The sequence below is a fragment of the Nannobrachium achirus genome, assembly GCF_963921795.1.
Source record: "Nannobrachium achirus genome assembly, chromosome: 1".
NCBI classification, from domain to species: domain Eukaryota; kingdom Metazoa; phylum Chordata; class Actinopteri; order Myctophiformes; family Myctophidae; genus Nannobrachium; species Nannobrachium achirus.
Window position 1 is genome coordinate 67652281 of NC_137810.1, and position 17033 is coordinate 67669313.

Genomic DNA, 17033 nt, shown 5'->3' on the forward strand with positions numbered 1-17033 from the left:
GATTGGCTACGATTGCCTTCTAAAGTTTGTGTACGGGACGTGGACACAATGTGACATAGCACTGTTTACACATAGCACTGTTTACACAATGCTGTAGCCCCTCCAACTGTAGATATACGTTCCCTATTTTCAATTGACACTTGCTTTGGCAGTGTAAACATGTTTTCTCATGCCAAAAAAGCTCATTTGATTTGAATTGTGTGTTGTTAATGTAGCCATAATCATAGCCTGAACGTGACGATTCCTCTGCGACTATTTACGTTGCGTCTCACCAGCCGCAGCCCACTGTGACATAAGCTCTGCGAATTATCTCTGGTCTTCTTCCCACAGTCTCAGTGAGATGTCGCGGAAGAAGGTTTTCCTGGTTCTGATGGCTGTCAGTGCGGTCAGCCTCATGCTGCACCATGGTGGTCACCTGAGATGGTGAGTGACCACACCGCTCGCTCCCGCAAACAACGACCTTTCGTTCACGCATATACGCAGACTCATTGTAAAATATTGGGTGTTCATTTAACTTTCACAATTGGGTGCGTAGCGTTGTTCCGACACACATTTCTCCAATGTTGTGTTTGTCCGACTCTCCCCAATCCCCATTAATGATACGTAGCCTGCAAAGTTAGTTCAGGCAGGTATACCCGAGAGGTTTACACTGCATTGCAGTTCTATAAGAACACTACTACACACTATTAAGCCAGACCCTACGTCATTCGCTGACGTGGCAGTCAGCTGATCATTTGCCATCTATCTATCTATCTATCTATCTATCTATCTATCTATCTATCGATCTATCGAGCGCTGATTATTTCCGGTTACCTTTGCCGTCTGCCGTAGCCGCCATTTGCTTTAAGTCACTATTATTATTCTAGGTGGAAGTTTGCCCAAAATCAAGCTCACACATCACATTGCGACACACATATCTGCAATGAAATTTTGCATACTGTAAGTGGAAGTATATGGGGCTTAAGTGCTTAAATGAACACCCAGGATTCTACTGTGAACATGGGGACACACTGACAATTTCTTTTCCAGACTTATTGCGACAGTAGGTCTCAGTTTAGTATGTGAACGGTCACAGCTTGTCCCTATCTCTGTCTATAATGCCTGACAGTGTGGTTCACCTGGCACATCACTGTGATATCACAGCTGGTGTCTGCAGCGTGATTCCCAGCGCAGAGTCATCGCTTTCTTCAGCGGCATACTCCGGAGCCGCATGTCACAGTGATGTGTTAGGGGAACCACAGTGTCAGCCGTGGTCTATGGGTTTGTCGCTCTGACATCATGCTTTGACATCACTGTGATGTCATGGGAACCACTCTAACAGAATCCCTTTTATGCCCATACTGTATATGGAGATCCCTGATGTCACCAATATTAAGCCCATATCTAACAGGACTTCATATGGGAATGCCCATATATGCGGAAGACAGCCCATATCTGTGTGGCTGGTTCAGACAGGGATCTCCATGTATGGGCATAAAAGGGATTGTATGTTGTGATGTCATGGGAACCACTCTAACAGAATCTCTTTTATGCCCATACATGGAGATCCCTGATGTTATCAATATTAAGCCCTTATCTAACATGACTATATGGGAATGTATATGGAGGAAGACAGCCCATATCTGTGTGGCTGGTTCAGACAGGGATCTCCATGTATGGGCATAAAAGGGATTGCATGTATGATGTCAGATGTGATAGAGGTCATAGGGCTTTCACAACCATTAACTGAGTAAGCATGTTTGGGGTCTCGCAGCATGACTCCATGGATCTCCATATATGGGTACGAGGGGTCTCCATATATGGGTAACTGGTCCGATATACATCACTGGCCAGATTGCCAAGACATGGCGCGACCAGGGCGAGGTCGCTTGTCGCCCTGCAGGCGTCTTACTAGTTATAAGTGAATTAATGACATCTAAATGCTCTCCCTCAAGGACCATGGAGGCTTTCCACCACCTGGGCTTCTCTGCATCGTGCTCCATGCAGCCGCCATCGGGCCCGATGAAGCCCAAGCACACCAATGTGGTTTTCCTGAAGACCCACAAGACGGCCAGCAGCACCGTGCAGAACATCCTGTTCCGCTTCGCCGAGCGCCACAACCTGACGGTGGCGCTGCCCACGCAGGCGTGTGACAACACGTTCTGCTACCAGCTCCCCTTCAGCGCCCACTTCGTCCACCCAGGCACCCTGCCAGCCAACATCATCACCAGTCACATGCGCTTCAACCACGCAGAGGTGCTGACCTTTGAACTCTGCTTTTACAGCAGGGGTCCCCAGAGTTACTGCGGGAGGGCCCGCCAAATCTTTCTGTGACATGATCATTCTTTTAAGTTAAAAACGTTCGCATCCCTATTCTGAGGAGAACTTAACTGTTCTGCTGCTGTTGACGATCCTCACCGTCATTAAAACCGGTTACTACACGACGCCATTGACAGCGCTCACCGTCAATCTTACTGTATTTACAGTAAATGTATTAATTTTAGTTTTAGTTTATTTGATCATCATATATTCATACAGGTCATACATTCATTTAATCATTATTACAGGTGATCAAAAGGAATAGGCAGAAGCTGAAAGCTTGTGAATGCCTATCCTACATGTTCATGAATTAAGTCATTGATTAATTATAAGTGTTCAGATTATTATTATTATTTTTTTTCCAAAAAAAAGAGAAAGAAAAGAAAAAAAAGAAAAGAAAGAAGAAAGAAAGAGAAAAAAATATTTAAAAACTAAAAACAAAATGTATAAGGAAATAGACTTGATACATTCCAATTATAATAACAGTTCAAGAAACAGAGATATGTTACAAAGTAATTGTAAAATAATAGAAATAATAATACTAACAAGTACGAATAAGTGATAATGATAATACTATGAAATGCTGTATTTGGCCAGGATATTTAATTTGAGTATTTTTTTAAATTGTGAAATGTTCTTACTGTGTTTGATCTCTTCTGTCAAACTATTCCAAATCTTTACTCCACAAATAGAAATGCACATACTTTTTTTGGTGGTCTGAACAGATCCTTGTTTAAAATTGAGTTCCCACCTTAGTTCGTAGCCACCTTCTCTATCACTAAACATGTTAAGAATGTTAGCTGGAAGCAGTTTATTTCTTGCTTTGAACATCATTTGAGCAGTTTTGAACTCTACTAGGTCAGGAAGTTTCAATGTACAAGACCTCAAAAATAGATTATTTGTGTGTTCATAAAACCCCACTTTATGTACTATTCTTATGGCCCTTTTTTGTAATATAAATAAAGGATGAATATTACTACTGTATGTGTTTCCCCACACTTTCAGGCAGTAGGACAGATAAGGCAGTATGAGCGCATTGTACAGGGTTAACAGAGACGTATAATTAAGTATGTCCCTTGTTTTCCCTAAGACACCAACGTTCCTTGCCACTTTTGCCCGCACATACTGTATATGGGATTTCCAATTTAATTGATGATCTATTACTACTCCCAAGAACATATTTTCGTAAACTCTTTCCAATTGAATACCGTCAATTTTTAGTTCAACTGGAGTGTTTGGTGGAATGATTATATTTCCAAAAATCATGAATTTGTTTTTTTTTTAGGTTCAGAGATAACTTATTTAAGTTTTTAATACTTACTTAATGTCGCTCCAGTCGCGGCCGCATCGGTAATGTCCGCGATTTGTTTAAAATGCACTTTGGGCGTGCACGCGAAGTGAAGCTCCTCCATGTTAAGTCAATGGAGAGGCCCATAAAGAGACTTCATTTAATCCAAAAAAGACTTTTACAAGCAAAACAAAGCTCCAAAGAGTGTGGCAACAGTGTGCCTGGCGGCCGCCATGACACACTGTCACATGACACATGTCATGTGACTAGATGACGTAATCGTTGATGTCATTCAACAGTCCGTGCGTGTACACGCATTCCAGGCAGGCCTTTCACAATAAGAGCGGGTGCTAATGGGCAGATCTGCGTGGCGTCAAAGAAAAGTTAACCCTTCATACCCTGCAGCACTAATTGTGTTAAAGGGGAAGACCACCCATTTTCAATATTGAACTATGTCATTAATATACCTTAGAGGAGTTGTGTGGAAATTAAAAAAAAAGGTTCCCCCTCTTATGTGTTGCCTAGAACTGGAGGATTGATTTTGGGGTTTGTATTGTAAAACGTGATTTGCAATACAACCCCCAAAATCAATCCTCCAGTTCTATGCAACACAGAAGGGGGAACTTTTTTATTATTATTTCCACACAACTCCTCTAAGGTATATTAATGACATAGTTCAATATTGAAAATGGGTGGTCTTCCCCTTTAAGGAGAACTTAAAAATAGCAGATCTACAAGCTCTCAACACCTCGCTGCGTGAGGTGTTGAGAGCTTGTAGATTGGCTATTTTCAGCAAATAGGTTTGATATAGAGGTAAAAAAGCGCAGACTCGGTCAGAGTGAAAGGTCAAGTTCAATAAGTATTGACAATGTAAAGAGGTGGTGCCATAGTTTTGTACTTTTTCTAGTTTTCATGTGTCTAGGAGGTTGACAGTACTTCATTAGACCCCCTGGTGTGGATGTTATGAGCAAATATCCTTTGTATTTTGTATTCCTTCCTGGAGGCTGACACCTTGTGGGTCAAAAGTGCCGACCCAAAAACAGTGATTAAATGACATCATATAATCATCCCCTCCCCTTTTACCATTCACCCAACACTGTCTGTGGGTGTGGCTAACATCAGCCCACCTAAACAACCAGCCATACGTAATGAACTGGTGGGTGTGGCCCCATAAAAACCTAATTTTAACTCTTTCTGTACACACTTTTGGAAAGAATCCTCCTCCTAGTATAATCATAATACCTGATAATCATATTTTAGGGGGCAAATAAATCATGGCACTGCATCTTTATTAGGGGTGTGCTGAAATATCGATATGGCGATATATCGCGATACCCGCCCTATAACATGAGTGGCATGCCCTTCGACCAATAAAATGGTTCTACGGGAGCATACGTGATGACGTTTCTGTGATTTGGTCGGCACAAGCAACTTTCCCGTTGTTTTTGAAGCTTATCTATGAAAATCCTGGTGGGTTTTAGCACTCTGCTCTTCTCTAAACATCTGTTAGATTTTTACCCCCAAACTGAGTGTCAAACCTGCTTTCACAGACAGGGGGCTCTGAAAGCAGGTTTGACACTCAGTTGTCTGTGTGTTGTCATCCAGTTCAACCAGGGACAGGCCGATCATGTCCTCTTCAAAGAGATATGCATCAGTCTCTGATTGGGCAACATACCAGGAAGAGATCAGGAAGTAAATAGAACAACACAAACCCACACTGTGAGCTTGTAGATCAAAGTAAAAACATAATATGGCATATTTTCAACACATGCTGTTATTATTTTTCGAAATGTTTGCACAGAACATTATTGCATTTATTCTATCACTGCCTACATCGTGCAATTATATCAAAACTAGGTTACACTATTTACATTGCAATTCATTCATAACTTAGAAATTCGAATGATGATAAACATAGCCCACATTAAAAAGTAGTCTACAGGCTATTCAAAATGTTGAGCCCTGATAAGGCATAATTGTGTAATATTGCAATTAGCCAGCGATACATGTGTGATGGCAGTAATAAAAATAATAACCAGTAAGATGCCCTAAGGGCGAACATCAACCTCGCCCGGTTGCGCAGGACGGAATTCATTTGTAAGTGTGATTAGAGTTGAGGTGGACAAAATATTTTCCCAAATATGACTGACGTCTGACATCATAGATGGGCAGGTCAGCTTTAGACATTGAAGCATTTGTAAGTTAATTCTGTCTTGGCCATATATGGAGCGTCCATATATGGGCATTGCCAAATATGGGTCAAAAATGTGATGGGTCAATATGGGTCAAAAATGTGAATGTGATGCACGGTGGCGCAGTCAGTAGTGCTGTCGCCTCACAGCTAGAAGGTCCTGGGTTCGATTCCCGCCGGGGGACACTGTGGGTGCTGGGGGCGTGTTCCCTCCTCCGCGTCATCAGTGCCCACACCCTAGGTGGGGTTGGCAAAAGGGCCTTTCTGTGTGGAGTTTGCATGTTCTCCCCGTGTCTCCTAGGGTAGATACCCTCACAAAAACATGCAGTAATCCTGGTCTCTATAAAGCCTCCCCCTGGCCAGCCGGGGCGCCTGATGGAGGGGAATGGAACTGGTTGGAATAACGTGTTCCTTCCACGCGCTACGTCCAACCGGCGAAGCTCCCCCTGTCAGGTGATAAGAAGCGGCCTGCTCACTCCTCATGCATTGAAGGAAGCATGAGCTCAGTTCGGGGCCCTCCCCAGGTTGGCAGAGGGAGAGTAGAGCCCAGGATCACAGCTTAGGCAATTGGCACCGGGTGAAAAAATGGGTTACAAAAATCGTGGGATAAAAATTATAGAAAAAAAAAATGTGATGGGGCGGCTGTTAGCTCAGGAGGTAGAGCAGTTTGGCCAATGGTCCATGGGTCGTCGGTTCAGATCCCGGCTCCTCCTGTCCACATGTCACAAGTGTCCATGGGCAACCCACATTGCCTCCAATGAGTCGGTCGGTGTCAGCTTGCCACCATTGGTGTGTGAATGTAGAAAGTGAGGAAGCTGGTGTCTGTTTGCCGCTCCACCTCCCAATGAATGAACCATTGTAAAGCGCTTTGAGCACTTGGAAAAGCGCTATAAAAATGCAATTCATTATGTCACAACAGGTCAGCTATAGATATTGAGGCGTTACCTACCTACCTACCTACTGACTCACTGACGGTCATAGTCGGAGACCTTAAGGATATCTCGCGCTAATCAGTCTAAAAGCGCGAAATTTTGCACAGATGTAGCTCAGGGCATGCTCTAATGATTTAGCTAGGGCGCCCGAGTCGGCGACCTTCGGGGTCGCCACAGCGGCCAAATCAAGTTGGGCTCCCATCGACTTTCAATACAGGAGGAAAATACCCCGAAAAACACTTTTTTTCTGGGTATTTAAGTAGGATGTGAGGGGTCTAGCTAGGGGTTTGTCATGATGCTGAATCCACTGCAAGCATTTGTTTTGCACAAAAAAACATTCCTTGGGCTAGAAATGGCCTCAGAGAACGATGCATATATGGGTGAGCATTCATGTTAGTCGGAGCCCTTAGGTTTTTTTTCTCGTGCTAATCAGTCTAAAAGCGCCAAATTTTGCACAGATGTAGCCCAGGGCATGCTCTAATGATTTAGCTAGGGCGCCCGAGTCGGCGACCTTCGGGGTCCCATAAAACGATGGTTTAGTGATGAAAAGTGATGAGTCATCACTTTTCAGAGTTTTGTAGGTGTTATCTGGAGCTGTGGCGACCCCGAAGGTCGCCGACTAGGGCGCCCTAGCTAAATCATTAGAGCATGCCCTGGGCTACATCTATGCAAAATTTGGCGCTTTTAGACTGATTAGCACGAGAAAAAAAACCCTAAGGCCTCCGAATAACATGAATGCTCACCCATATATGCATAATTTTCTGAGGCCATTCCTAGCCCAAGGAATGTTTTTTGTGCAAAACAAATGCATGCAATGGATTCAGCATCATGACAAACCCCTAGTTAGACCCCTCACATCCTACTTAAATACCCAGAAAAAAAGTGTTTTTCTGGGTATTTTCCTCCTGTATTGAAAGTCGATGGGAGCCCAACTTGATTTGGCCGCTGTGGCGACCCCGAATGTCGCAGACTCGGGCGCCCTAGCTAAATCATTAGAGCATACCCTGAGCTACATCTGTACAAAATTTGGCGCTTTTAGACTAATTAGCACGACATTACCATGTCATCTCCCTAACGTCTCCGACTATCAAGGTTCTGCCGGGTTTGAGAGTAAATGCTCCCTACGGACACAATAATGTAATAATAATAATAATATCTTTCAGGTGCGGAGGCTCATGCCGAACAACACCGCGTACATCACTATTCTCCGAGAGCCGGGCTCCATGTTTGAGTCGCTGTTCACTTATTTCAAACAGGACTGTGAGAGTTTCAAGAATGTTCCCAACGGATCCTTGGAGGCCTTCTTGGAGGAACCCTGGCGGTACTACCGTCCAGGCGAAAAGATCATGCCCGCCCGCAACACCCTGACCTTCCACCTGGGTGGTGACAATGACCGACTGGTGCCAGACGCAGTTTACGTCCGTGACTTCGTGGCGGAGGTGGATCGCTCCTTCTCCCTGGTGATGATCGCGGAGTACTTTGACGAGTCGCTGGTTCTCCTCCGCCGCCTGATGTCCTGGGACCTGGATGATGTTCTATACGTCAAGCTCAACATGCGAGCAGCCGGCTCCAAGCGGGACCTCGCACCGGGCCTCCCCGCCAAGATCCGTGCCTGGAATTCCCTGGACGCGCAGCTCTACGACCACTTCAACGCCTCGCTTTGGCGGAAGCTGGCGGCCCTGGGCCCAGCCTGCGTGGCGAGGGAGGTGCGCCTCCTGCAGCAGGCCCAGGGGAAGCTGATGCAGCGCTGCTTCGGAGGCCAGATGCCGCAGCTCCGCCCGGCAAAGCAGATTAAGAACAAGGAGCTGCAGCCCTGGCAGCCCGGCACCGACGTGGACATCATGGGCTACGACCTGCATGTCAACGCCAGCCAAGGGCCATCCAGCCAGCTCCAGGAGCTCTGCCTCAAGCTGCTCATGCCAGAGGTGCAATACACAAAGCTTCTCCTAAGATCTCAGACCATAGGCATAAATAGGTAGACCCCTCCTTTGGCTCTGGGGCGTCCGTCTTGGAGGATAGGCAAGTTGTACAATTACTGTATGGCTGCAGGCGTGCGACCACAGTTTTCCCGGTGAACCTGAGCACAACGGTGGGGCCCGATGGGCAAGGAAGGTCGCGAGCTTATGAGAAACAACTAACAAGACCTTAAAACCTGGCGAAAACAGTTGCGTGCTTTAGCGCAAGATTAGATGAGGATAAATGAAATCATTAAATGGAAAACATTAGATTAACTTCTGAAAATTCTTCTAAGCCTACACTAGCCCACTAGTAAAACTAGTGGAACCGCGATCTTGCCACACGTGAATAATTGTGGTTGTAAACAATAACACAGACAATATAAATCCTTAGTCTAGTAGGCCTAGTGGGAAGAAGAGGTTATCATCATGGCCCCAAATAACTTTTAAATATCTTGCAATTGGCGACGAGTCCCTTAATCGGCAAGAGTGCCTCTCAATACATAAAGCTATATAACTTCTCCATCATCGGCAATAGTCAGTGGTGTGTGTTCCCCACACTCCCGCGCCCCCACCGTTGCGCTCAGGTTCACCAGAAAAACCGCGGTCGCTGCAGGCCAGTAGTCACTTTGAGTGGCAGCGTGCTTTTCGCACTTCCGTACTTCTGCCTATCCAGTTTGACAGGTCGCTCCAATGAACTGCTGCAGCGGAAGAGGTATCTAGCTTTTTATATCTGTGTCTCTGACACTGCCTGTCTGGAGCTGGACTTGAACCTTCACCTGTGGGAGAGAGGAGAGAGTTTTTTGCAGGTCTTTCAGTCCGAGTGTATCAAAAAGGCAACTGGGTTAAGGCAGCGGAAGCTTGTGATTGGCTGGGCGGAGGTGACAAAAGTCTGGGGGACCGGTATACACGTAAACCTAACCTTAACCCTAACCCTAACCTCAGTCAAATTAACGCTGGTGAATGCTAACCTGGTGAAATGCTAACCTGCTGACGCTGGTGAATGCTAACCTGGTGAATGTTAACCTGTTCAGACAAACGGTGCTAAACCCATTTGCTTTTTTGATACACTTGGACTGAAAGACCTGAATAAAAAATAAAAAATAAACACTCTCCCCTTCACCTGTGGAACCGTATCAGGAGACTTTTTTTATATACATCTTTTTTTACACTGTGAAATCCTCGGTTTTAATTTAACTCTGAGAAAGTATGAATGGAATCTTGATTGATTGATTGATTGTTTGATTGATTGATTGATTGATTGATTGAAGAATTTATTTGAAGTTTGCATAGACAGTCCAGGTAACTGGTACAAGGTCAACTACTGGGCTTATTAGGGTCCGAGCACTGCACAGTACTGCAAAGCCCTATTGAAATTGCAATGGATAATATTTCATCCACAATTAATCGCGTTTATGAGGCACTAAACATACTCCAAAAGTTTTGCAACTTCTTTGCACACACATCACAAGTGACGAAAAAGTATGTACCGGTATTTTAAAATTCGCGAAAAGGGGCGTGGCCTAATGACTCAATAGCACCCCATACAAAATGGCAACGTTGCAGTCCCACTATTCGGTTTCACTTACATGTATGAAAATCGGCACTGTATCATGTCCGGACTTACAAAACAAGTCTCTTGACACCATGACTGAAACCAAAGAGAAAGTCAGCCATTTTGAATTGAAATGTGGCGTTTTGGTGTATTTTTTGCTATATCTTTAATTGTTGTAATTGTTGTGTAATTGTTTAATAGTGCAGTAGGTGTAATAGTGTAATACGTGTCATAGTGTAATAGTGTAATATGTGTAAAAGTGATGTGGTTCCATTACTACACTCTCTGAGTTACAGACTCATAACAATCCATTTTCTTCTTAAATGTCAGCTGAAGACTCCCTGTAATCCAATCAAGGATAATTATGTAATTTGTTTAATGCTGAATTCCTTTCTATTGCTGAAGTGAACTGTTGGGCTTTGTACACTGTCACTAGTCAAAGGAAGTAAAAGAAAATGTTTAAATATCCTTGCTTAGTTCTTAAGTTTAACACATCTGTTGCCATGGCTTATTTCTGTCTGTACTGTGCTCTTGCCATGTTTTTGACCAACTTCGAAGACAGCCTCCGCATTCAGTTTTATCGTGACAAAATCACACAACACATCGAATGAAAGAAGAGATTCTCTAGTTTCACCCGGTCCAAGAACCATGTTTCTATGATGTTCGCTTCTGTATTTATCGGCCAGACAAAAAAAAACCCCTTTTTAGACCTTGTTTTGAGAAAAACAGCTTTTAGTGAATGATACTGTATCAGGCTGAAAACTCACTTGATCTTTTTAGCTTTGATTTCAATGACTTCAATATTGTATTTACAGTATTTTTCCTTCAAAGAAATACAAAAGAATAAGACAAATAAGTGTTTTTTATTTTGTTTCTTTACCGTTTTCAATCAAGTGTATTCTTGCTAGTTCAGTGTTTCTCTGGCTTGTTCACATTGTTTCTCACATTGTGTGTGTGCGCGCGTGCATGCGTGCGCCTGTACGTGTGCACGTTCACAGTTCAGAGTCTGCATGCGTGCTCGTGTGCGTGTGCATGTTCACAGTTCAGAGGCTGCGTGCGTGCACGTGTGAGTTGAGATGAGGCCGGTCAGAAACAGCAGGCCAAGGTCTCCAAAGGGAAGTTAGTAGGCTCCTCTGCACGAAATACATTTCTCTCTAACCCTCTCTCTCACACACACAAGTCAATTCAATGGAGCTTTATTGGCATGAGAAAACATACGTTTACATTGCCAAAGCAAGTATCACAAATACAATAAAAAACAGTTGAAAATGGGGAACATACAGTTATACACACACACACTAGCCTACAATTCCTTGCTATCCCTCCATCTCCTCCCTCCCTCTCTTTCTTTCTTTCTCTCTTTCTCTCTCTCACACACACACACACACACACACACACACACACACTAAACACATTTATTTATCCCTCCAGCCCTCTCTCTCTCTCCCCCTCCCAGATGGGAGGAAAAAAATAGATTAGATTTATAGATTATAAAAAATAAATTGATTCATCTGACGATTATATAGGCTATATATATATAAAATACAAACTCACTGTAAAGTTGTGGTCTGGGTCTCTGGGAGTGGGATGTGTGCCTTCGATCTCGCTGTGGTTTCCACTCTTCACCGAGTCAGTCAGGGGACTACACAACGCCTCCCCATGCGATGCGTTGTGTGCTTGAGTGTGTTGTTGTTGTTGTGATGATGATGATGATGATGATGAGGAAGAATATGTTGTTTGTCACCGCGACCGACTAATTCTTGTGGGGGTCCGCTCACTATCCCGACGGGCCGCTGTTCCGGCTAGCGTGGGCAGGTTTTTAGTTACTGAGGTAAGGTTACTGAGGTGATGATGAACCACAATCGTTTGGAGTGGACCAGGAGGAACCAGGACATCACGGCGTGCGGACAATCGGTCCGGCCGACGGCTAAGCAGCGTGAGGACCGGGACATCGCGGTGCGTGATCGGGACATCGTGGTACGTTGACCAGGACGACTTGACGGCGACCCGCGAAGGAGCCGTATCACGGCGTTTGGAACCGAACCGGCCCGGCTCCGCGTCACCGTTTGGAAGAGCCTGCCCGCTTGGAGTTGATCGGCGTCTAGAGAACCGAACCGGCCCGGCACCGCGACGCCGCTTGGAGAAGCCTGCCCGCTTGGAGTTGATCGGCATCTAGAGAACCGAACCGGCCCGGCACCGCGACGCCGCTTGGAGAAGCCTGCCCGTTTGGAGTTGATCGGGGACGGGGAGAAGCGATGCGGCGGCGGCACCGCAGCCAGCACGTTTGAGCCACTTACCCAGCGAACCATCACCGTTTGCCGTTTGGAGCAGTCTGCACCGTTGGAGTTGATTGAGCAGCGCTCAAACGGTGATCATGATAATGATGATGATGAGTAAAATGGATAGTCCCGCTGCTGTTGTAGCGCAGCGTCGCCATCTTTGATGGTGAAGTAGAAATTACAGCGACCCACTCGTTTGTTTGATGTGATGATGATGATGATGAAGCTGCAGAATAATGTAACGATGGGCAGGCAGACTAGAGTTGTTGGTGGGTGATGATGATCACAAGTTTGTGTGTCACAAACACACACCCTGGCTTGGTGGCTTCAGTAGGCTACATTGGTTTCACTTCAGCAGGGGGTACACTAATCTGACAATGGCGCCATCGTGTGGAATAAAGGTGAAATTGACTAGCCTGGACCTTTTATATATACTCTATGGCCTGGACGCACTGGAAAGGCATTTCGTCATAGCAAGTTATTATGAATTTCATATTTGAGCCATTTGAGCCATGGTTTAGCAATATTGTGCTTCATGGGAAGCATTTGTCTTTGTTTTTGGTCACATTACTTGTTGAATATGTGATTTCTGACTTATTTTTTATCACAGAAGCACCAAACTGTGTCACAAGATGGATGAGAGTCTAATTAACCTAACTAGAAATACTGTTCCTTCGAAACAGTGTGGGCTCGCTTCCAACCAAAAAAATAATAGTAAAAAGTGTCAAGGTCCCAGGCAATGCTCTCTTTCATTTTACTGACGTAAAATGGTAATGGAAATACAATGTAGACAAGCAGTGTTATTACATGAATTTAACGTTATGGACAATTAAATCAAAATAAAATTAAAACATAATGTGGACGGTACCTTATGGTACTTTACCTTACTGTACTGTACTGTACTGTACTGTATCATACCTTACTGTATCATACCTTACTGTACCATACCGTATTGTACCGTACCTTACTGTACTTTACCTTACGGTACTTTACTGTACTGTACCTTACTGTCCCGTACTGTACATTACTGTACTTTACTGAAACGTACTATACCTTACTGTACTGTACTGTACTGCACCTTACTGTAATGTACTGTACCTTACTGTACTGTACTTTACTGTACACTACTGTATCTTGCTGTACCTTACTGTGCTGTACGTTACTGTACTGTGCTGTACGTTACTGTACTTTACTGTACACTACTGTACTGTACTGTACCTTACAGTACTGTACTTTACTGTACTCTGCTGTACCTTACTGTACTTTACTGTACTCTACTGTAACTTACTGTACCTTACTGTGCTGTACTTTACTCTACTCTACTGTACTGTACCTTACTGTACTTTACTGTACTCTACTGTAACTTACTGTACCTTACTGTACTGTACTTTACTCTACTCTACTGTACTGTACCTTACTGTACTTTACTGTACTCTACTGTACCTTACTGTACCTTACTGTACTGTACTTTACTGTACTCTACTGTACCTTACTGTACTATACTGTACTGTACTCTACTGTGCCGTACTGTAACTTACTGTACTGTACTCTACTGTACCTTACTATACTGTACTTTACTGTACTCTACTGTACCTTACTGTACTCTACTGTACTTTACTGTACTCTACTGTACCTTACTGTACTGTATTGTACTTTACTGTACCTTACTGTACTGTACTTTACTGTACACTACTGTATCTTGCTGTACCTTACTGTGCTGTACGTTACTGTACTTTACTGTACACTACTGTACTGTACTGTACCTTACAGTACTGTACTTTACTGTACTCTGCTGTACCTTACTGTACTTTACTGTACTCTACTGTAACTTACTGTACCTTACTGTACTGTACTTTACTGTACTCTACTGTACCTTACTGTACTATACTGTACTGTACTCTACTGTGCCGTACTGTACCTTACTGTACTGTACTCTACTGTACCTTACTATACTGTACTTTACTGTACTCTACTGTACCTTACTGTACTCTACTGTACTTTACTGTACTCTACTGTACCTTACTGTACTGTACTGTATTGTACTTTACTGTACCTTACTGTACTGTACTCTACTGTACCTTTCTGTACTGTACCTTTCTGTACCTTACTGTACTTTACTGTACTCTACTGAACCTTACTGTACTTTTACTGTACTCTACTGAACCTTACTGTACTGTACATATTCTATGTGTTCTAGATCTACATTTTTGATTCTGTGTTTGGGAACCAGCAACTGTCAAATGGACTCCAACTGTAGTGGAGTATATTGAGTGCATATACTGTAGGCTAACAATCCCAGATCACATCTGTCCTCCACTATGTCTATAACCAAGGCGTTCTTCTATGTGGCCACTCCAGACTGAGGAGTGGAGCATGGCTTTTATTGTGTTTGTGGATCTGACTTGGAAATGCATTGGTTTTGATATCTCCCTGACAACCAACAACAACCACTAATATGGCTGACTGTCCCTGCGGGCTGTAGGATATATGGCTATGGGATTTACATCCCATCGCCCGGACTTGATTCTTGATCACAGCTGTGTAATCAGTAGAGTGGAGAGGGACATTTATTTATAGTTTTAACTATAACTATAGTTTTATACATCACACAGCTTAGACATTTGGATCAAATCAGAGAGCAGACCTGTGTGAACGCATTGATATAAATAGCATATCTGAAGTGTGAATATTGCAGCCACAGCGACTTAATATAAACATGGGTCCCTTTCCTCTGTCTCACTCTGTCTCCACTCACTAAACCCATTGGAAATGCATTGGGTGCTTAAAGTTAAACATTTTTATTTTTTTATAATTATTCTACAAAACATTTCAAAACCAAAAGTACAAGCACACGTGTCCTCAGTAAGCTGAACACATAAAAATTTGAATGGTGTTGAAAGGTGTAAGCGTTTAAGAGATGAATCGCGCCAAAGTTTTGAGGAGATACTGACTATAAATAACTAGAAAAGCAGTTCCTGCAGAAACTGCGTGGGCTCGCTCGAAACTGTTATGAAGTAATAGTAGAAAATGCATTTAAGCGCAAGGGTGTAAAAACATTTTTTGAAAAAAAAAAAGTTTTTTGAAAAAAAAGGTTTTTTGAAAAAAAGTTTTTTGAAAAAAAAGTTTTTTGAAAAAAAAGTTTTTTGAAAAAAAAGTTTTTTGAAAAAAAATAAATTTGAAAAAAAATAATTTGGAAAAAAAATAATTTGGAAAAAAAATAATTTGGAAAAAAAAAAAAGATTTTTGAAAAAAAAAAATTGAATCATGGGTATGGTGATGGATTTAGAGATACAAATTATGGTATGGAACTGCCGATGGAATTAGATCTAAAAATCATTGAGATGGGACTGGTTTTAGAATTAGATCTACCAATCATGTGGAAGTGACTGTGTGTGTGTGTGTGTGTGTGTGCGTGCGTGCGTGCGTGCGTGCGTGCGTGCGTGCGTGCGTGCGTGCGTGCGTGCGTGCGTGCGTGTGAGTATGCATGTGTATGTGTGCATACATGCGTGCGTGCGTCCATGTGTTCCCTGGACCACACTTTGAGAACCAGATAAATAGCCGATCTACAAGCTCACAAAGTTACACAGTGCAACTTATTGTGAGCTTGTAAATCATGTGAGACCACTGACTCAGCACTGTAATTAAAGTTAATAAGGAGCACCTTTGCTTCTGAGCTGTAGAACTGTTTGTTCAAGATATGGGCCATATCCATTGGTTTGAATAGGGAGCGCAAGTGTACGAACTGATCGCTCTCCCGGAAACACAAAAAGTTGAAAAACACATAGTCTTTGCTCGGGGAGTGGCTCGGTGAGTGGCTCTACGAACATTGCGATTCTGACGAACATTGCGATTCTGATGTTAAAAGGATCAATAATGTGCGCATGAGAGCAAGCTAGAAATGTTTGGGGGAAAATAAAAAAATTCCGAAAACCAGAAAAAAAAATGAATTGAGGTGAATGGGGCGTCTGAGGCGCAACCCGGCACTCAGAGGGCCATAGATGAAATTCTGTAAGTCTCTGTTTTATTTTAGTCGCTTTTTACGAAACACGACGAGCGTGGCTACAAACGTGCCAAAAAACATGCATAAATTTTAAATATTTTGGCCGTGAGGACAATACATTCACAGAAAATCTGGGAACAAGAAAAAATAGCCAGTAGTAGCCACTCTAGCCAGTAGTAGCCACACTCTAGGAATGGTTTTCCCGCCAAAAATACCCCCAAAATACCCCAAACCACTCTACCTTTGGACTGCGATTGTGGAAGAACGGTATGATGTTTTCGAATACCGTTTGAACCATGAAGAAGTCCAAAAGCGTGTGAGCGTTTTTCAAGTTTGAATCGCGTTCCTACGTAAATGTATGCCAGAGTAATGAGGCTTTAAAGTTTTGTGAAAAAGTGAAAATTTGAAAGTCAGATCCCATTCATTCTCTATGGGATGAAAGATTTATGAATAAAGTTAAATATTTCAAACAGTATAAACTTTTTTTCAAAATTATTAAAACAACAATGAAACTTCAAACCTCGCTGAACATTTC

The 17033-nt window shown here is 43.2% G+C and overlaps 1 protein-coding gene across 1 annotated transcript; it reads left to right on the top strand.

Annotated features, from left to right (window-relative positions):
* Positions 1–340: 340 nt before the first annotated feature.
* On the top strand, positions 341–8688 carry LOC308289549 (galactose-3-O-sulfotransferase 3-like; the record flags this gene model as incomplete). The annotated part of the gene is made up of 3 exons (XM_080731268.1): positions 341–423; positions 1935–2235; positions 7873–8688. The coding sequence occupies 3 exons, from the start codon at positions 341–343 to the stop codon at positions 8686–8688; spliced, it is 1200 nt and encodes a 399-aa protein (XP_080587394.1).
* Positions 8689–17033: the final 8345 nt, after the last annotated feature.